Source organism: Mastacembelus armatus, chromosome 17, assembly GCF_900324485.2.
Source record: "Mastacembelus armatus chromosome 17, fMasArm1.2, whole genome shotgun sequence".
NCBI lineage: Eukaryota > Metazoa > Chordata > Actinopteri > Synbranchiformes > Mastacembelidae > Mastacembelus > Mastacembelus armatus.
In genome coordinates this window covers 20224785-20246400 of record NC_046649.1, presented here as the reverse complement: position 1 = coordinate 20246400, position 21616 = coordinate 20224785, and the positions used below count along the sequence as shown (strand labels likewise).

At 40.3% G+C, this 21616-nt stretch overlaps 3 protein-coding genes across 3 annotated transcripts; 1 reads left to right on the top strand and 2 right to left on the bottom strand.

Moving 5' to 3' along the window:
* Positions 1-440: 440 nt before the first annotated feature.
* On the top strand, positions 441-7484 carry parp2 (poly (ADP-ribose) polymerase 2). Its single transcript, XM_026313626.1, has 17 exons — positions 441-607; positions 1197-1406; positions 1797-1964; positions 2174-2244; positions 2503-2553; positions 2883-2979; positions 3081-3156; positions 3238-3340; positions 3427-3580; positions 3764-3902; positions 4002-4065; positions 4198-4332; positions 4642-4769; positions 4901-5000; positions 5219-5317; positions 5776-5900; positions 6200-7484. The coding sequence occupies exons 1-17, from the start codon at positions 538-540 to the stop codon at positions 6357-6359; spliced, it is 1950 nt and encodes a 649-aa protein (XP_026169411.1). The 5' UTR covers positions 441-537; the 3' UTR covers positions 6360-7484.
* Positions 7380-13432, bottom strand: LOC113134320 (protein lifeguard 1). The gene is made up of 6 exons (XM_026313628.1): positions 13296-13432; positions 10561-10910; positions 10139-10339; positions 9231-9359; positions 8519-8662; positions 7380-7685 (listed from the first exon to the last, which is right to left on the bottom strand). Exons 2-6 carry the CDS (start codon positions 10843-10845, stop codon positions 7551-7553), a joined length of 894 nt encoding a protein of 297 aa, XP_026169413.1. The 5' UTR covers positions 10846-10910; positions 13296-13432; the 3' UTR covers positions 7380-7550.
* A 989-nt stretch (positions 13433-14421) lies between these two features.
* Positions 14422-20620, bottom strand: LOC113134720 (E3 ubiquitin-protein ligase ZNRF1). The gene is made up of 5 exons (XM_026314213.2): positions 19803-20620; positions 18507-18602; positions 18313-18418; positions 17094-17195; positions 14422-16717 (listed from the first exon to the last, which is right to left on the bottom strand). Exons 1-4 carry the CDS (start codon positions 20326-20328, stop codon positions 17138-17140), a joined length of 786 nt encoding a protein of 261 aa, XP_026169998.1. The 5' UTR covers positions 20329-20620; the 3' UTR covers positions 14422-16717; positions 17094-17137.
* Between the last annotated feature and the right edge of the window lie 996 nt (positions 20621-21616).

The following is a 21616-nucleotide window of genomic DNA, read 5'->3' as shown; positions in this document are numbered from 1 at the left end:
GGAGTGCTCACTCCTGTACCTATTTTCTCTCTTCGTAAAACTCAGTTTTATTAAGTAGCCTTTTCTTAACTGGTGTATTATTGATACTACTTAAATATATAAAATTAATTATCACGTCTTTTACGTTTTTCTTTTTTTTGGTATTTTTCTGCTGCTCTGACCTTCGAGCTACAAATAGGTCACTTCATTCTAAAATACAGACCCACTGCACAAAAGGGCGAAAAAAAACCCGATAAAAATAGTAATTGCGATTAATTGAAAATTGTCACCCTCTGATTTATTTCTGATTTTTGGCTGAAATATCGATGCCAAGGTAGAAGCTATTCTTTCACCTTTTTGACCAGTTTATAGAGCTTCAGTCAATGTCGCACAAAAAGTTTGTTTTTAAGCACGGAGTGATTCATCTTTAGCCTAAACGATCTTTGGCGGAACCGGTCCGGAAGAAGTAGCATCGGGTTCAGTTTCCCTCCCTCTTTGTTGTCACTGTGGTTTCTTAGTTATTGTAAACAACTAATCATTTATTTATCATAAATCACAATGAGGCGAACAAGAGGGTCGAGGAGTAAAAGTCAGGCTTCACAAAAGGAAGAGGCCTCGACGAAAACAGGTTTGTTTACCGCTGAACTTTACCTTTGCTGCGCCTGTTTACTCGTCTGGAAAATTACCGTAAATAACGTGTCGTTATTTATGTTTACTGTTTTCGTATGTTTACAGGCAGCAGAAAACGTTCTGCTTAGGTTGATATTACACTCGTGACCGTGTTGGCAAAACTCATTATTACTTCAAACCCAGTGTTATTGTTATTGTTGATGAAAATGTACTTCGGTTTATTTTAAGGCAACTACAAACAAAAGCTAAAACAATAGTGGAAACAGTATTGACATCCTTTACTTAAGTAAAAGTGTAATGTAGTAAGTAAGTAAGTGTAAGTGTAGTGTTTATCTGATTCCAGAAATAAACTAGTAGCTAAAGTTCTAAAGTCAATGTAGTGGAGTGAAAGTATGCTTTTTTCCTCCTAAATGTTGTAAAATTAAAGAATGAAGTAACAGAAAATGGAAATATTTAAGTATAGATGCCTCAAAATTGTACTTAAGTACAGTACTTGGGACGAATCCTGTGTCTTTTGTCCTCAACAAATAACAGTATGTGAATTTTAATCAGTTATAAATGACCCTGCTCTGTCTCTGTGTGATCAGTGTGGCAGTGGAAGGGAGACAGAGGACAGTGGGAACCCTACTCGCCTTCAGCCTGTGCCTTGTTGGACGCAGCTGCCTCTTCAGGGAAAACCTCTGTCACCCTGACTCTGGGCACTGGGACGGCCTACGAAGTTGACCTGAAGAAGATGGTCCAGATTAATCCTGTCACTAAGTACCAGAGGAAGATTCGCTCTCAGACAGTGAAACCAGGTGTTTGTGTGTGTTATGCCACATCTGTCAGTTATTTTCTGCCACAGCTTAATTTTATTTTACACAAGTTACTTTATTTTACATTGTTGTAATTTAATTTTTGTTATATCCTCTGCTTGGTTTTTGCTGTCAGTCATGTTGATTTTTCTTACAATCTTTTAGTAAAGAAATCTAACTTGTAGAGGTAATATTACTGTCTTATATGAGGTGATTCAGCTTCTGTTAAATGTTGTTTTGGTCAATTCTTTTCAACGTAGCACTAAGCTTTGTGGAACGATTTTTATTAGTGGTATAACTTTTAATTGTAAACTTATTCTTCTATTGTATATTTACATTATCCAAATTACTGAAGGTATTAAAATGTTTCTTCTGTTCTCCTCTTTTGTTCAGAAACGTTGAATGAAACTGGTGACTCGGCCACTGATAATGGGACACCAGTTCAAGTTAAAGAGGAAGAGGACGCGACAGAAGAGCAACCTGCACCTAAGAGGAGGAGAGGGCAGAGCAAGAGTCAGCCCAAAACTGAAGAAATGCCGACAGGAGAAATCAAAAGTGAAGGTAACCTGGTTATAATTTACGTATGTGTTGTATATGTACTGTAAAACCATTAGAAAGTGAACTAGGATTTCATAATAAGTAATGAACATGGTAACTTTGGCAACATCAAGCGGTTTCTGCTGTTTCTAAACACATCAGTTTACAGGTTAACATGTAACTGTGTTAATATTAGACCTTATTATTGTTTTGTTTTCGCCCTTTTTGGACAGAGGTTGTCAGGACAGTGGTGATGAAGGGCAAAGCTCCGGTGGACTCTGAATGCAAAACCAAACTTGGAAAGGTGACGTTTCTAATTACAGGAGGAAGATTTGCTCTCATGAGATGTGAAACTCTTGAATAACAACAATACTGTTTGTGGTTTTACACCTGTTAGACAGGTTTTGCTCCAGTTACAGTTTCTCTTCTGTATATGTCACTGTTTATAGTTTATTACAAATTTGTTGTATGAAATATTTACAGGTATAATGTATTTTGATTGTCCCCCTTCCAGTTGCAGTAATCTTTGTTCATATTGCTAATTTCTTAATTTCCCCTTTAGGCTCATGTTTACGGTGAAGGAAATGATGTTTATGACGTGATGTTAAACCAGGTAAAATATTTAATTACAAGGTGATTAAAGGGATCTGCCAAATTATGTAAAAATGTATTCTGAAATGTTTCTTACACCAAAGGTGTTAAGTTAAAAAGCCTGCAGCCTTTTGCTTACATTGACTAGGGCTGAATGACTTAAATAGTAACTGATTAGTTTACTAGATATTCTAATATTAGTTATTCACCAGTTAGTTATTATTTTACTGTTTTTTGGACAAATTTTTGAAAAGCAAAATGAGTCGAGGCTTTAAATGATCTTATGGTTTGTGTTTTTGATTAACATTTTAATTGGGCTTCCAGTGAACACATTCTTTTCTTATTTTGCAGACAAATCTTCAGTTTAACAACAACAAATATTACCTGGTCCAGCTGCTGGAGGACGACAACTCTAAAGATTACAGTGTGTGGATGCGATGGGGCCGAGGTGAGTTCTCTATGTACAGATGATTCTTTGCGTAATTAATATAAGTACATTCTCTCAATTTAATGAGTGTATTTGTTTGGTCTCTCCTTTGTTTTTATCAGTGGGAAAAGTGGGTCAAAACAGCCTCACACCCTGTGGTAGAGACCTGCTGAAAGCCAAAGAAATCTTCAAGAAAAAGTAAGATAGTGCAGTTTGAAGAAGCAGTTCCACATGTCTTACATGAAAGTGGGTTCAGTGAAATTTTTTTTAATCCAACAGATTCCTAGATAAGACCAAGAACGAGTGGGAGCAACGAGCGAATTTTGAGAAAGTGGATGGAAAATATGACATGGTGTTCATGGATTACAGCTCAAATGAAAAGGTGCATTTAGGGATAAAGAACAACTTATGTATCTATCTTTGTAAACCATCTGTCATTATGTACATAGATGTATTTCACTGTTCCAGGAGGAGAACCCGACCGCAGTAAATGCTGCACCCAAAAAGAGGATCTCCAAGCTGGATGTGAAGATCCAGTCACTTCTGGAGCTCATCTGTGACCTCAAAGCCATGGAAGAGTGTGTGCTGGAGATGAAGTTTGACACGCGCAAAGCTCCTCTGGGTGAGTCTGACTAAATCAACAAAAATGTACCAGAATTCAATTTGATTTTATGGAGAGCAAGTGCAGCTTTTCAAAGGTCTGGTTTTAAAGGTTCAGCTGGTAAAAATCAAGTGATAAATGTTTTCAAGCATTTTATTGTTGTGCTTAACATTTCAAAGTCAGTATTGTTGTTCCTACCTATAGGCAAACTGACTTCAGAGCAGATCCGTGCAGGCTACACTGCACTGAAGAGAATTGAAGCCTGTTTGAAGAAGAAGGGCAGCAATCGTGAGCTGCTGGAGGCGTGCAACCAATTCTACACCCGCATCCCACATGACTTTGGGTCGGGAGCATGCAGCTAAACATTGCATGTTGTGATGTTAATGGAAAATTGATTTCTTAATGGTAACATGCAGTATTTTCACATTGACCACTGCTCCAGGTTGAAAACTCCTCCAATCATCCGCACAGAAGAAGAGTTGAAGGAAAAAATTGCACTGTTGGAGGTAAAGTGTTTCAGAATCAAATGAGAAGTGTTTCTGCTTGGTCTAAAATTCTGTTTTGGGTTTCAATTTGTTTTCTTATATGTATCGTATATTATCCTTATTGATTACTGTTTTTGTTATTGTTTTTTTCAGGCATTGAGTGACATCCAGATAGCAGTGAAAATGGTCCAGTCCAGTGAAGACAGTGATGAGCACCCTCTGGACAGACAATACTGCTCCCTCCGCTGCAAACTGCAACCTCTGGATTCCAGCAGCAATGAATTCAAGGTCTGTGTCTTGCTTTATTGGTTATTTACTGGGTTATACGGGTAAAGCCAGGTTTTACACGGCTGCTGTACTGCAGCTATGTTCAGGAATGCATGCTCAAAATTTATGCTACAAGTTGGACACACTTTTTTATTCAGTTCAATGCGAAAGGGTGTCCAAAACCATCAAATCATCCAAATTGTTGTTTGACTTGTGTGTCTCTGTCTGATATTTGGTTGAAAATCTTACTATTATGTTTTAATAAGATCAAGATATTTGTGTAGCTGGTGTTGTTTTCTTGTGAAGTCCCCTCCTCTCTGTGTGTTGAAGGTGATAGAAAAGTATCTGCAGTCCACTCATGCCCCCACCCATTGTGACTACACCATGACTGTCCTTGACATCTTCTCAGTGGACAGAGACGAGGAGAGCAAAAACTTCCTCTCGCGCTTACACAACAGGTATGACAGGATTGGTGATTGGTTCATTGTCCAAGGAACACTTACTCTGCAGTCTGCTTTGTTGGGTTTCATATTTGCCAATGCTTGTGAAAATGATGATCATCTTTTCAAGTAGTGTGTTCGTCTGCTAGGACTCTGCTGTGGCATGGTTCCCGTCTGTCGAACTGGGTTGGGATCCTCAGTGAGGGGCTCAGAGTGGCCCCACCCGAAGCTCCCCTCACTGGCTATATGGTTTGTATGATGGATGAGAAGAATCCATTGATAAGCTGTTTTGTACTTTGTTCTTTTCATGTTTCTGTCAAAACCAGGGCTTCTGCTTAGAAATTTAAAAGTCATGTAAGAAATAATACCCAAGATGTACGTTTCATTATTTTTATGGATGATGTGAGGATTTAATTTTATCCCTGTCATTACAGTGATGATCATTTTCCTGCTTCTGTTTGGTCTAGTTTGGTAAAGGTATCTACTTTGCTGACATGTCCTCAAAAAGTGCCAACTACTGCTTTGCCAATCAGAACAATCGTGTTGGACTGTTGCTGCTATGTGAGGTGAGATCGTTTGCATTTTATTGAATCTACAATTAATATTTTCAATGTCAAAGTAAAAAGTAAACTAAAAATCTGCACATTATATGGTATAATGTGTCAGGATACATGAATGCTGTTTGATGATTTCTCTCTCTATTTTGATATTTGGTCTCAAATCTGTTATTACGATGTCTAGTAACTGGAAGTTGGTTAACCATTCTGCCAATGAAATAAGGCATTTTGCAGTCTCACCAGTAGATACCACTAACTCTTTCACATTTACAGATTGCACCTTTAACATAGTGTACTCTGTAAAAGCCACTGACCAAGGTGTCTGGCTGATTCTCCATTTACACATCCTGTGTGCACTAGTTTTTTCAGACCTGCTAATCACGTCTGCATCTCAGTAAATTCAACGTGACTTGACTGTCACTGTGCCCAGATGTGTGAGTGTGTGTACAATATCTGTGTTGTTGCAGGTCGCTCTGGGAGACTGTAACGAGCTGCTGGATGCCGACTATGAGGCCAGCAATCTTCCTGCTGGAAAACACAGCACCAAGGGCATGGGACAGACCACACCGGACCCCAAAAACTCAGTGACTCTGTTAGTCTGTCTCATTACTCAGATATTTTTCATACACGACAAACTCTGCTCAGCTGTTATGTAACAGCCTAAAAACTTGAAGAGGACTTCCAACATTTATGGACCCAACTATTACCTGATAAATAGCAGAGACAAGTCATAGACAAATTGATAATGAAGATAATCATTAGACGCAACCCTAATTTACGAATTATGACCATATTTCACATTACATTACATCTAAAACATTATGGTGAGTTTTATTAGAAGTAATCACCTGAGTGATGTTTTTCTTTTAAATTCCTCTTTTTCTTTTTCAGGGATGGTGTCACGGTGCCAATGGGTCCTGGGGTTAAAACGGGGCTGGGTAAGAGCACCGGTTACTCACTTCTCTACAATGAGTTTATCGTTTATAACCCTGCCCAGGCTCGCATGAGATACCTGCTGCGGATTCAGTTTAACTACTCTTCCCTGTGGTGAGGCTGAACGGAATGAGGGGATTTCTCCAGAAAGCAGAGATGATGTCTTTCCTCATGTGCAGTCAGATGCTGCACGGCTCTGTACGGATTTTAGGGAAGGGAAGTTAAACCTGGACATGCTGATGGTGCTGGGTGGGTAACAGGAATGTTTACTTTCTGAGTGATGTACAACTGCAACGATTACTTTGATAATTGATTAATTAATTGGCAGGAAAGTAATTGGCACCTATTTTAGTATCAACTATCCACTAGTCATTTTTCTACTTTTTGTAGTCATCAGATATTAAATTGAACTGTTGTTCGGTTATCTATTTAAATACATTACCATTACTTGTGCAAAATTATAGTTGGCATTTTCACTAATTTCTGACACTTTATTGATTGAAAACATTAATCAATCAACTTTGAAAATTGGATAGTTGCAGCCCTACAGTAAATTCCAGCGTAGAAGTCCTAAACATGCATGGTTCATTCAATATGTAACTTGACACGAGTAAATAATTCAAACCCCAGAAACCAAACTGTTTCTACAGTTGGTTCTCTGATATTTCTCAATTAAAACAATTTATGAGTCAGAAAATGACATTGGCTCTGGTCAGGTTATGGAATATTTCTTGTTCAGCAGAGGGGGACCACAGTGTAACTGCTGAAAGCTTTGGAAACGGTACAAGATCACGGTGGATCCATGTAATATGAAGAAAACATTTTGTACTTTTTGTCCATATTGCTTTATGTCAATAAGCTGCATTGTGCTGCATGTTGCAGACAGAGCAATATTTGTTGCATTTAGATTTTCTGCTTTTGTATTGTGTGCAACACAAAGAGCTTATGAATCTATTTAATTACAGTGATTTAAAATTTATGGCAGGTTTGACATGACCATTTACAGGGAATCGATGCCATTATTTTTTTTTATAAATGTTTTATTACTGTCAAAAAAATAGAAATTGAATTGTCTGTTTCTTATTTTTTCAGTAACCACCAGGTTGAAATGAAATTAAATCCAAAACAATGCATTTCATCCAGGATATTTTATATGTTTTTATTTATGTAAAAAAGAGACAAAAAAACTGTAAGAACACTGATAATCATTCATTCATCATAATAAACATTTTCATTGTGTGTACTTTGTTGGGGAGTCTGTGCTTACACGTGTGTATTTTGCATTTTATAAAGTATCTTGTGTACAGTTTCACCTCCTCCCCAGTAGGTAGAGGAAGATGAGAACAATATCCAGGTAGATCATCAGAGCAGCGTTGACATATTCCTCAGGATCCAGACGGTAGCTCATCTTCCCCATCATCAGCTGACAGTCGATCATCAGGAACTGAGACAGGGTGAGAAATTACCATCAACAACTTCACTATTATTGTTTTCCACCTCTGCTGTTGAAAAGGCAGATTCTCACAGTTGGCCATGGCTCTACAGTATTTTCTGCAAACAGTTTATCAGATTTGAAAGTGGTAAAATTGCTGTGGAGCTCTACACCTCCCAGTGGTGATGATTGGAAGTGTCTAAAATCACAGTTTGTTCATTCTGCACTGTTGGTGAGTAATATGGAAATGTTTAATTCATAGGGATTAATGAACGTTCATTGTTAGCTGGTGTTTTTATTTGTTTTGCCTGATTAGATCATTTTTCGGTGTTTAACTCAAGTTGTTTCTGTCCTCAACAGAAGGAACCTTTTTTTCACAGAAGATTTGTTTGCAGTCGAGGTGGCAAACAGGGTCTCCTGTGGGCCTACCAACTGCTGGTGAATGATATTTAGTCTTAAAAATAATTGCAATTCCTTCAAAATAAAGTGTCAAGTTCTAATTTGAAAGGTCTGTAAGTACAATTGGAAAGTACCGGACAAATATGACTGTACATTTATGTAATTAAATAATTGTAGTTCTTATGGTTTGACTAGTATAACCAAGAAAAGGGTATTGAATTTAATTTTATTGCTCATTAAAAAGGTCTTACGCTGCAGAAACCTTTGTTTGAAGGATGTTTATATAAAATGAATAAGTATAGAAGATGAATCAAATTTATCAGATACTACCAACAGAACTATTTGTATTTGATGTGTGTTTGTTTTGTCTTGAGAGCAAGGGAAGTGCTGTGTAAGTGACAGTAGTGTTAATATCATGGAATATATTATAATTTTTTTCCCCTTACCAGTGAATAGAGCAGAGCTCCCAGACAGCCGTAGCAGACGTCAGCAATGTAGGAGTAATAGAAGGTGCAGAAAAAGCCAAACATGATCAGGTCCACAACCAGGACCAGCAGAAAACCGTGACAAAACGTGAAATCATAACGAGTCTGCAAAAAAAAAAAGATATTAGTGAATTATTTCCATAGTACCTTCTCTCCATATTTAGCTTAAATTGCACAATTTTTAGATTTCAAATCAGTGTAAGGCTTTAAAGTAAAAAAACAAAATACTCAGATAAAACACTGACATGAAACCTTTGAATCTTAAATGATAATTTAAAAAAGACTATTGGAGTATAGTGTTGCAAATTGGATTCAAACTTTAGTTTTTAAGGTTATGATTGTGATTTTCTAATCATTTTGTGGATTTAATAGAACCTAGAATTAAAAAGGTCATGTAGTGTCCACAGTGTACGGTTAATTATTAACAACTGTAATAGGGAACACTTTTAGATAGAGCTGCAGATATCAATAACTTTAGTTAGCCTTGAGTATTTTCTCCAAAGGTCAATAACTTCAGTTCAGAATGTCAGCAATTTAACTTTACTGTTTTCCAGACCTGATACATAAGGCACCCAAAGAGACTGCTCATCACTTTGGTAAAAATAAATCCAGATTATGATTACACAGGCAACACTGTGAAACTGAGCTCCTCGGCTCAGCTGGGATGTCTAACCTGAGCTGAGAAAGCGATGATTGCGAGCGAAATGACCAGTGTTGCTCCCATGGTGACGATCACAGAATTGGTCTCATGGTAGGAGGCGATGGTTCCCACCACGTACGACAGACTCAAGGTGACCACAGCCTGAAAGAACAAAATTCACTGCATCAGACATCACTTAATGTGAAACTATTTAATCACTCGTATGTTGTATTTCAGCTCATTGTAAAAGATTTTATTGACAACCACTGCCAAGTACAGACATTGGTTTGCACTCCTAACACTTTGCAGAACCTGTGCCCTTCTCTGAAGTATTTTATATGATCACAATAAAGAACCTGATTTAACATAACAGAAAACCCCACACAGCTCATTGTGAGCCTGTGACCTTGTGAACACATCTAAAAAGGAAACTGAGGTTTTCAACCATAAAAGGAAAAAAAAAAAAAAACAGAACTAGCTGTACCAGCCTCTCTTAAAAAAAACTGATCTAAATGTGTAAGAGGGGGACACAAAAAATAGCCAGAGTGCATCATTACTGCATTTATATTATAATTGTACTGGAATAGATGTTTCCATGTGCAAGTCCTTTAGCTTCTTCTAGTATTGTTTTAGTTTACTAACTTGCCCTGATGTGTTCTAATTGAGCAACACTGAGCTGCACACCTAGTTGACCAACGTATTTCACTTCTGTTTTCAGGACATTGCTGTGTGAAGATTTAGTGTTTCACATGCAATATATGTTTTCTTTTAAATTGCAAAACTGTTTTTTTTTTCATTTGTTTATTCTGTAATGAGGGTTAATGTATTACTTCACCGTAATGGTTGTAAAAAACGTAATATCAGTCCCTGCATCAGTATCTTATTTACTTTCCTAATTAGAGGTTTATTTAAGGTCTCGTGCCCCTGTATTGGTAACGTACCAGTGCCACAATGTTCCAGGGGTGACGCCGACTTAAGGACGGGCAGAGGCTGAGGGTGACTGCGACCACGCCGAAGACAATGAAGGAGCTGACGTAGGCCCATATGTCTTCCTTGACTGCCTCTTTGACGACAGTGGAGAAGGTGAACACACACACCACAGTGAAGGTGAACACCAGCTGGAGAGTCAGGATACAGAACACCTGCACAGGTAGAGACAAAGAGACTTAGCTGCTGTTGTTGCTGTTGTACCCAGCATGCACTACACTTGCGTCAGCTTTCAAGAAACCTGTCCTGGCTAGAGATGTACAGATTTGAACCTTTGGTGCTGTTTATTTATCAGCAGTCACAATGTGATGTTTCAGATAAATGCCGTATCAGTAGTAGTTTAATCAACATGAAGAAGATAAATCTCATTACCGACCTTTCGAACAAACCCTCTTCTCACTGTCTTGTCTTCAAAAGCAGATGAGTCTTTTCTGTCCGACTGAGCTTCTGGGCTTGTGTCGGCAAAAGGCTCACACCCGGGGCCAGGCACCTCATTCATCTCAGTTTTGGACGGAGAGTACATCTCTGGGGCTTCAGAGACAGGGTTTTCACAGTAGGGTGGAGGCTGCTCCTCCTGGGATTTTGACAGTGGTGTTGAGGGATCAGATTCAGGAGCAGCCTGCATCTTTTCCGTTGCAATGGTGTCATCTGAAACTGACATTGTGGAGGAAAGTGTGGGCCAGAGGCGAGGATCAGATTTTGCTGAAAACACACAGGTTCTGGATACTGTTGAGGAAAATTAAATACAGATCAGTGTATTGATCAGTGAACAACTGAATAGTGACCTGTGAAGTTGAAAGAGAAACACTGATACTCAAACTGTGCAGGCACACAGTTGGAAGCAAGTTGTTGGTTGGGGTATGCCCATGCTTCATCACACACAGGCATACTGGGTTCCTCCTCTGACAGGCTCTTTCATAAGAAAAGGATCATCTAATACAGAGCAACCCCTCAGCTTCGTAAAAGCAAAATACAAAAACACCAATGAAGTTTAAAATTCATAACGTTACATTTCCATTACAATGTACTGTATAATAGGGAGAGCTTTGAGCTCACTGTAGAGACTTTTAAACTAAAATTTGAATATTTCTTAAAATGAGTAGTTTGTTTTGTTTTGTCAGGTCCACAGTTTTTATCAAAACTTTTGGCCAGTTGTTGCAACTCTAACTTCATACATCTTCTAACCTCTGTTACCTGACGTACTGAGAGAGATGCTTCCACTTATCTAAATAAGTGTTGAAAAAGTGTGAACCTGCAACTGTACTGCTGTGGACTCATTCAATCATTGATCGCTGATTATTGAAGAGGAATAATGTGGAGGGGAACAGAACAACAGACAGTTTATTTGTTACTTTATTAGTTTCCTGTCTCTCGTCAGTTTATTTTAGTGAAACACTGATCATTTTTCAGTAAGTGCTCTGCTTTACATCAGATCTGAAATTTTACCCCAATTTCCTGCTGGCGTATTGCCCAAAAACAGAATAAACATTAAGGAACAGACTGTGGGAACATGTCTCTTGCAGCAGACCTTGTGAGGAAAACTTAAATTGTGTCATGTTATTCTTGAAACACAGCAGTAAGGCGTAGTACTGCCTTCAGTTGAAGTAAAGAGTCAGCAGACTTTTAAATTATCAAAGAAAGAAAAACTCAGGTGTGACTAATACCTATAAAAAATGAGGCGTTACAGTATGACAGTACCAGGACCCTGAAACTGAAGCCATCATTCATTTTATTATTTACACCTGTGCTTTTCCTGTTGACATGTCAGAGTAGATGTCAGAATATCAGATGAGAAAAAAGTCCTAGAAATAAAGGACTTAATAGCGTCTTTTAACATTTAAAGTACATTAGGAAGATGGCCCCAAGCGATGGAAATATAGCCCAATATAGCCCGATACAGAGGAAGAGGAGCAAGAATCATCCTGGCAGGACAAACCCCCGCACTGTATGTACCACCGACAGATACAAGAAGTGGCTGATATCGAAAAGTCCTACCAGTGGCTGGAAAAAGCTGGACTGAAAGACAGCACAGAGGCACTGATCGTAGCAGCACAAGAACAGGCCCTGAGCACAAGATTGATAGAGGCTGGGGTCTACCACACCAGGCAGGACCCCAGGTGCAGGCTGTGCAAAGATGCCCCAGAGACAATCCAGCACATAACAGCAGGTTGTAAGATGCTAGCAGGTAGAGCGTACATGGAACGCCATGACCAAAGGGGCCGGTATAGTGTACAGGAACATCTGTGCCGAGTATGGGCTGGAGGTCCCAAGGTCAAAATGGGACACGCCTCCAAAGGTGTCGGAGAATGACCGAGCTAAGATCCTGTGGGACTTCCAGATACAGACCGACAAACAGGTGATGGCTAACCAACCGGACATAGTAATGGTGGACAAACAACAGAAGAAAGCCATAGTGGTAGATGTAGCAATCCCAAGTGACAGCAACATCAGAAAGAAGGAACATGAGAAGCTTGAGAAATACCAAGGGCTGAAAGAAGAACTAGAAAAGATGTGGAAGGTAAAAGCAACAGTGGTCCCCGTGGTAATCGGCAACCTCGGGGCCGTGACCCCCAAACTGGGAGAGTGGCTCCCACAGATCCCAGGAACAACATCAGAGCTCTCAGTCCAGAAGAGCGCAGTGCTACGAACAGCTAAGATACTGCGAAGAACCCTCAAACTCCCAGGCCTCTGGTAGAGGACCCAAGATTGAGGAAGACACACACACACCACCCATAGGGGTGAGAAGGGAATTTTTAAAAAAAAAATATATATATATTATTTCAGACAGTTCACACAAATCACACACTCAGAAATCTGATGTACCCATGGCAATGTTTAGCAGTGAAATGTGTGTTTTATTTTTGATGGTTCAAGGTCTCCATCACCGAGATTTGTGCTGCCGGACATCTCAAATCCTCCACAAATAACCCCCAAAACTACAACATATGTGTGACCAAATTCTGTTAGTAATATACTAGCGGAAAATGGTAAAATCTGTATTTTTGTGATTGGAGTAGAGATTGCAGTGGCAGTAAATAAAACTTGGGCAGAATAAACATAAGCAGTATGATAGTTTAGTACTGCATCAGAAATTGAAGAGAATGAGCTTACCTTTTGTGCTGGATTACACTTGTCAGAGAACAGCAGTCCCGAGGCTACACAACAAGCACTTCTGTGGTGATAGGTGTTATTTATTCTACCAGTCTGTGGTTCAACATTTCACTTCCTGTGAGGTTAATGTGATGAAAAAAAATCCCTTTGTGTTCAAACTAACAGTGTGGAAATTGGAAACGCCATCATTACTTCACACTGCGTTCAATGTTGTCAAAGTGGGGTACAAGGACTTCCAGGGTCCCCATGTCTGTTCAACATGTCCATGACAAAATCTGAAAGTCTATATACAAACACACAGTACATATGAGATACTAGGTATATAAGGTAGTCCACCTTTAAAAGCTGCGACATTAAATTGATGAACACAATAATGTATTAACAAATATCACCTTAATTAATTAACCATTAATGTGAAATGTGCCATTCTTCACACAGTACTTTTACTACTTCAGTTATATTTTGTTGCTGATATTTTTGTAATTTTGTGTGGAGGATTTTAACACAAGGGCATTTCTACTCTTACTTTGTACTTCTTCCACCACTGCCTGACAGTGTATTTCACACTGGTCATATTTACCAGCTCGGTACAAAATCATCAGTTGAGCTACTGAGGACTAATTTGTGCCTGTAAATGTGTGACCTGAACATTGTGTGGTCAGGCAGAACTTGTAGTAGTTAGATGTACATCCTGTTTCCAGACAACTGAACCATTTCCCATCACATCTTAGTCTTTGCTCACCCACAGGAAGAGAAACTAAGTGGCAGATTACATGATTAGGGTATGAGATGTGCAACATGTAAAAAACAGTGTTTTTCATATGATAAACTAACCACTAAACTTGTAAACTAACATAACTTACTGAAATTTGACATTCATGTGAATTCAAAAGAGAATAAATACAAAAGGGCATATTGGTAAATATGTTGAAAAAAATGACAAAATAGAGAAAATGAGGTTGATTTCTGTTTGTTTATGGCTAAAAATGACAGCAGTTGTAATATTAAGTTTAATTTAAATGTGCTATTTGACACCAGGCTCCTCGAGACAGTGTGTCCTGCCTTAGGTTTGCACCAGCAATCACACACTGCATCTCTGACACTTTAAAACACACAAACAGACAAATCATCTCACACATATTTATTGTAAAAAATACATATAAAAACAATTTCTGGGACATACAAAAGATCAGAGCTTAGAAACAGTATATTGAACAGACAAAGAGACCAAGCCATTTTCTTAAACTGCATTACATATTTACAATTTAATAAATAAAATTCAATTTATTTTTTATACCAGAGTAAAGGCAGATTGTCCATATCTTGGGGTTGCAGATACTGCTGTGGTGACTCTGAAAAACGTTCTTGTCTAATACATAGGTCCCAAAGCACAGGGCACACAGGGGATCCGTGGCCTGCGATTCAAAACCAAAGATCAAGAGACATTTACACAAAATACCACTCGTGGTTGTAGAGGAGCTAGTTTACACACAGAGCTTTTAGTTAGCATTGGTAAAAACTGAGGTATTGCACCACACAGCTCAGAGGGGGCAAGAAAGTAAGTGAGAGTAACGTGGGGTTTAGATTGTCTTAGTTTTTAAATTGACAACCAAACCACCATGACTAACCCCTGCCCAAATACTCCACCCTACCCCGACCCCTCCCAGCCAAAATACACAATATCATAACTTAACCACAAGTGTAACATCTAATCATCAATGCAGCTTGTCTTCCACTCTCTCACATAATGCCTCCAATGCACAGGCAGACATTTGGCATAATTTTTCTATTCTCTAATACAAAAAAAAAACAAAACATGCACATGGCTGCCCTCTAGTGGCAGGATGAATCGTAGCACCTCAGACTGTAGAACACCAAGGATCAGAAAAGAAAAAAACAGGCTGGGCTGAACAAACCAGCCAGCAGGAAACCTGTGCACCAGCCTGACTTCTACACTGATCCATACCACAGTAGGAAAGAGACTCAAACACATGGAACTGTCTCGCCTTCTGAGCAGGCAGCAAAAGCAATTTGTGTTTTTGTTCTTTCCCAGTTTTCCCTGTGCTGCACACAACCTGTGTCAATTCAGTCCTAAAAACACTACAAATACCCGCTTGCACAATAACCCTTCACCAGGCAATCAACACACAAAAAAGGCAAAGGAAAGCTTTTAATACATTTAGCAGTAATCATAAACATAATGTGATAAAATCCTAAAAAAAAGGGGAGAAAGGGTGAGGGGCTAGTTATTCAATAATTACCCATCAGCTGTCCATAGCCTCCAGTGTTGGAGAGAGAGGCAGATGCCTTATGGTGTAAACATGTCCCAAAAATACATCCCTCAAAACCGTCAGTCCCTATATCCCTCCCCAATCCGGCATTCATGTAACCAGATGGTGAAACTATTGCTCAGGGTCTGGTCCAAAATTCAGACTACACCCCAGAGAGTTGGACAGCAGCGAGAGGGACCACAGACCCAAACCGCATTCAACCGACAGGACCACGTGAGCCGCCATGTTGCGTACCAATGCCACATGTGACGGGATGTTTGCCAGCGTGACTACACTTACAAAACTCACATACACACTCGCACTCACACAACTTTATCCCAGACCAATCTTCAGGGACAAAAGTGCTGAAATTTGTGCAGCGCTACCATGGCCCCTATGAAACACCTACAACCTTCCTAAACACTCACCAAGTAGCAGCACATTAAACTCGGCGCTAACCAACCACCTACAAGAAGATGACCTACTCTGAAAAAAATTAGCCCCCAAACTTCCCCCTGAAATGTTTACAGGCAATAGAAAACACCTAATAACGGCAGTCCCCATTCACCAAAAACAAGCCCTCAACCTCCAGCTAGGTCAAAATAAAGCCATGTAACAAGTTCACGCTTTCAGTGTGAGGTTGGTTCATTTGGGTTGAGCCGAGGAAAGAAAACATTCATCCACCGTGTGACATGGAACAATACTCTTTCTGCAAAATACTTGATGAAATGACCAATCTCATTGCGAGGGAGAAAAATACACAGGACAGGATCAAAAGTCACAGTTAAAACTTTTTTTGTGTTATTCCCCAAGTCCAAGGTCTCTGGGACAAGGTCCAGAGTTCCGGGATGATAATTATTTGACTTTTTTTTTTAAATGTTCTGCGGATTCACGCCAAGTCCGCTTCTGTTCCAACAAGGCTCCTTACCACAGTTCAGATGTAGAATGATTTTTATTTTGCATTTTTTGTTGGAGACCAAGACCAAATGGACTGATCCAAATGAAGTGTGCCCAGTGTTGCTAACTGTAGCTTCCTCTTTGGATTATCCGTTCTCCACTCAAATACAGGTTTGCATCTGAGAGAGACAGTGGGCTTTTGTTTGTTCAATTACACATTTTTATTCGGAGTTTAGTGGGATTCAGTGTAGTCTCCTGTGAGAGAGGAGAAGAAATGTTATTAGACAAAAAGTATCTTAGCATCATCCTGACAGGATTCTCTTGAAAGCCAACAATATATTACCCAACCCTAGTCCACAGTGTTAATATGCAGTACTACTGGCAAGAATAACCACATTTAATATTTATGGTAACATACATGCAACACTCTTTAGTCGACCCACTTTTTATATGCTGTAGTTTGATAATTCCAACTATCCTTGTGGCTCGATGAATTAATCACTGGGAGACTATTGGCAATAAGCTACTTTGGTATGTTCTGGTTTATTATGTCACAGGCTTTTATCACAAACACATGGACACTGCTGAGTGTGTCCCAGTCAAACTGTAAGCCTTACACACACACACACACCTGAGTCAGGTTGGTCACTGTGCAGAATACATGTGACCCGTGAGTCAGTTGAAGGGATGTTCAGGGCAGCAGGGCTTCACCTTGGACCAGGAATCAATGCAGCTGCAGGAAGAAAGAGCAGATACGGGGGGCAGGGGACACCAACATGTTACATCTTGATTAACTCATGTTAATGTGTCAAAACCTTGATACTGAGTTTTGATAGGAGTGACTCCTACAACACTTAATCCACTTAGTGACAGCGTGAAACCAGACTAAACGTTATCACTGTAGCAGGGTGTGAGTAGGTTTTGGGGCTCGCTGACTCATTAAATGCAAAAGGACCAGAGATAAGATGTGAGAGCAGAATGATAGGCTAATATCAATAGTCCAATCTCAACTAATCAATGAACAGAGTAACAGTCTGCAACTATTTCTATATTTCATGCATAAACGACAATCATTTACTAGTTGATACATTGAGCTTTAGGAAATGTTTCATGGTTCTAAACTCACATGAATTTTGTTTTTAAAAGAATAACTTTTTTCATCTCCGTCATTGTTTTGGCTCTAAATTCTAGGCTTTTTATCAAATCCCAGTTGCTCCACTGGGTGGATGAACTTGCCAGTTACACGGTGCAACAGCCACACCTGTGAACTGGCACAAAACTGACTGAAATTAACGACAGACATGTTGAATCGTTGCTTTATCAGAGACAAATTTTAGATGCAGCTTAGTCTGAATCCTCAGTTTCAACTTTCTGCAGTTTATCCATCTGACCGTCTTTGTCCAGTTCATATTATTGTGTGGAAATCAAGTGTGGATTTTAAATAGATATTCATGTACACAACTGCTTGATTGACTTGAACACATAATGACATTGCAAAAAAAAAAAAGCTGCTGGATCCTAACTAGGATGATTACCTAATCGTGGCAAATTTCAGGTCTCAGCAAGTTCGGCAATTACAAGGAAAAAAGCGTTGAACTTTACAGCATACTTTAAAAATGAGGATGCATTTTGCATATATAGTAGATGGGTTAAAACATGCATAAACTCTGGTGGTTCTTTAACAACTTTGTGGTCATTTTGCTCACGAAACTTGTTGCTAAACGAGTTGTAGATCTGTCACCACGTCTGTGATGACAGAAGCAGCCAAATACATGTTGGACTGCTTTTAATCCCAACTGCACTAAATTTGCCTTTTAAAACCCTCCTCTGAACGGTGTTATCTTTGTTACCTCTTATGGTAGACACAGAGGCAAGCCAGCCTGGCAATGGTCTCTCCCTGAACCAGATCCTCCAAACAGATGGAGCACTCTCCGCTGTCTTTACTGAGCACGTCCGCTGTAAACACAAACACCGAGCAGCACATAAGCGTTCCCAGCATTTTCACAACATGGCCGTTGAAGCATTTCTGCGATGGGATACTTACTGTTGTAAGGCAGGGGAGGAGACGTGAGGCAGCTCAGCAGGTGATCCTCAATCCGACCCCCAGGGAAAGGCTTCGAGCAGAAGGGACAGCGGATATCTGCACAGAGCAGAAGTTAACGTGTCAGAGATATAAAAGACAGATGATCTGCGCATCACGCTGAGCCAAGTGCTGTGTTAGGACATGTAGATTACACAGGATGACTTGGCAAGCCAAAGAACCCACTGAACCACAGTCAGCCAGTGTGAAGGCTGTATTGTCATCCTTGAAATAGTGTGAATGATGTTATCACAAGTGTAATTATACTAAAATAGCAGAAGCTTTCTTTGACTGCAGCCATCATGCAAAACAGTGCCTGAGCCATCTGTGGATGGGACAGACTGGCAGAAACGCTGCCTTGCTGCTCCACATTCTCCTCCTCCTCCATCTATGAGCTGCTGCCAGCAGTGAGCAGGCATGTGAAGTTGTGACCCAGTTCCCTACACTTGCTAGAGGGCTGGCCTGAGAAACTCACCACATGTGTTGTGTTTTGGTTTGAAATGTCACGTCTTTGTGTATCTGTTGCCGACCAAGTATGCACTTTCACTTCCTCTGCAAACTCATCTTCCTACTTCATTGCACTTGAACAAAAAAAAAAAAACAAACTGTTGGTTGCTGAACTGTTGTCAACTTGCAACTTGTTGTCAACTGACCACTCACAACCGCTGTGTACAGGCCTGGGGGGCACGAACGCTTGTATGTCATCGCTTTCAGTTTTACGCCACAGCTCTGCCCCGTACAATAGAGTCTCTGACGATTGTAGTCAGCAGGCAAGCACGAGAAAAGAGATGATCTGTTCAGGAATGTAAAGTCCAGAAATAATCCATTTTCACTTCTCATTGGACTTTTTTTTTTTTTGAAAGAAATTTCAAAATAAGAGACCTAATGGCTTCTGGTCTTTTTGCACTTTATAAGCTACTCTGAACTGAATTCTTCTTCTTATTATTTCTTTATTTTACTGTCATTGCTTAGTAAAGTTGGCAGGAAATACCCCTACTTACCTACCTACCACTTGGCCAACACATCTCGCTATTACTAACATTTTTCTCTCTCCAGTTAAATATTGGTTTCCTTATGAAAGCAGAAACAGTCATACCCTAAATTTCATGCCATTGCGATGGTGTATTGCGTAATTTCATTTTGCCCATATTGCCATGAATCCCTGGTACCTTTTGAATTAAAAAAATGAAGCATATTCCTATTTATGAGCTGTTCTCCAAAAGGAAAATCACTATCATCATTATCATTATGTTCACTTACTGCTGTGGCGGTTGTTCACACGGTACAGGCCGATCCAAGCCTCGGACACTGGCCGCTGGTGTGTGCTCCGAACCCGGGCGGACCTTGCACCGACGTTGCGGGCGGAAGAGTGCCGATTCCCGGGCAGTCGCTCAGAAAAAGTGCGGTGGGGCGTGCGGCCTGTGTCCTGTCCGGGCTGATGCTCCGGATCGGCGGCAGCCTCTGGGCTTAAGTTCCCGTCTTCCTCGGGTTTCCCCTCGCTGTTGTTGTCGTCCGCCGGTGACGCTTGGCTAATGCTCGAGGGGATGCTGTGGTGATCAGCGGGGCTTCCGTCGGCGCTCGCCCCGTGCTGCCCCAGGTCCGAGTCGCTGCCCTCCTCCGATCGGCTCCGGTTGGCCTCCGTGTCCTCGAAGCTTCCCGAGAAATCGACCACGAGGCTGGTGGGCCTGGTGCAGCGGGGCCGCCGGTAGGAATCCCGCTTTGTGCCGTCTTTTCCAAAAGGAGAGGCAACCGGGTCTTCCTGCAGGCGGCTGGCTCTCGTCCCCATCTCTAACGGGCTAATTCAGCTGGCTGACCGAGCTGCTGCTTCCTCAAGGCGAACCACCAGAGAACAAGGGGCCGAGTTCACCTCGAAACGACCCTTAAGTTGACAAATGTTCGGCTGGGAACTTTGAATGATAACACCTGCCAGGCGACCGGGCTCAACGCAGACGATAGTTGTAGTTCAACGCGCCTTGTCCGGCCTTAATGTGCCCTCTCTGTCCACATTTTCTCGGTCTTCTATCGTCCCCGTTCTCGCTGCGGCAGCGGAAATGAAGCATTTTCGCTTCCTCTTTTGAAGCCTACAGACACAGTTACGGTAACGTCACCATCTCGCCTATTGAGTTTAGGTTATAATTCAACTCTCAAACAATAAAATTATCTATTCAGGAAACATAACAACTTACCTCTGAGGTTAGATGCAACCTAAAAAAAACTGAAACTTATTTTTCAGGGGAATACTAAGAAGAAAAAAGGCAACCGGTCAACTTTTCTAGAAAAACGTTACTGTAGATGTTTGATTTGGCCTCATGTTTTTCTTGACTAAGTTATCAAACTTCTTTAGTAGAAGCCACTGGGCCTCTGACAGGGCAAGGGGGAACAGGGCTGGCCCCTGGCATAGGTTGCCTGGGGCCCAAAATGACTGGGGGCATAGTTTTATTTGATTTGACAACGTGATTTTAGACTGATTAAAAGCCTTTCTGGATCATGACATGATTATAATACATTACCATAATACATTTATTAATACAGGGCACACACAGTTACTACACATATTAGTTTTACCGCTCATGTTCACTTAAAACTATCCTGTGTAAAAAATGAATGAAACAAGAAAATTAGACAGGAAGAAGAGGAGCAGAAAAAAAGACCAATATAGAGGTAACAATCACAAGTTAACTATTTATTACTTCTTTAAGTAACAGTGAGGTCAGACCATGGGATAAAAATGAGATGAAATGAGAAGTTTCCCAAACTTACCAGCAACCAACATGACCACCATGGAGATTCTTCAATACCTGCATGAAAATCTTTACAAACATGTGGGTGGCACTGAGGATAAGTGTGATCCCGGTGACTGTGGCAGCTGCAGATAGAAGCTTTTCAAAGCTGAAGCTGATTAAAACGAATTTGAGGTCTACCATGCCCCAAGAGCATCTCAGTGGACTTGCTGTCATCAGCATCAGTAATCATGTCAATGGTGACTTTGCTGCAAAGAAATCCAGGTGTGTTCAGTTTTGAAACCGTTCTGTAATTCAGAAAATATAATAGTTTATTGCACTTTTTTGGTGATT

Excerpts from the sequence above, each read along its gene's own strand:
- parp2 (XM_026313626.1), top strand. The coding sequence starts at position 538 with ATGAGGCGAACAAGAGGGTCGAGGAGTAAAAGTCAGGCTTCACAAAAG. Across the intron at positions 4,066-4,197 it reads AAAAAATTGCACTGTTGGAG|GCATTGAGTGACATCCAGAT; the intron begins GTAAAGTGTTTC and ends TGTTTTTTTCAG. Across the intron at positions 5,901-6,199 it reads CCCAAAAACTCAGTGACTCT|GGATGGTGTCACGGTGCCAA; the intron begins GTTAGTCTGTCT and ends TTTCTTTTTCAG.
- LOC113134320 (XM_026313628.1), bottom strand. The coding sequence starts at position 10,845 with ATGTCAGTTTCAGATGACACCATTGCAACGGAAAAGATGCAGGCTGCT. Across the intron at positions 10,340-10,560 it reads GAAGAGGGTTTGTTCGAAAG|GTGTTCTGTATCCTGACTCT; the intron begins GTCGGTAATGAG and ends CTACCTGTGCAG. Across the intron at positions 9,360-10,138 it reads CCTGGAACATTGTGGCACTG|GCTGTGGTCACCTTGAGTCT; the intron begins GTACGTTACCAA and ends TTGTTCTTTCAG.
- LOC113134720 (XM_026314213.2), bottom strand. The coding sequence starts at position 20,328 with ATGGGGACGAGAGCCAGCCGCCTGCAGGAAGACCCGGTTGCCTCTCCT. Across the intron at positions 18,419-18,506 it reads TCCTCCCCTGCCTTACAACA|CGGACGTGCTCAGTAAAGAC; the intron begins GTAAGTATCCCA and ends TTGTGTTTACAG. Across the intron at positions 17,196-18,312 it reads CTCTGTGTCTACCATAAGAG|CTGCATTGATTCCTGGTCCA; the intron begins GTAACAAAGATA and ends TTCTTCCTGCAG.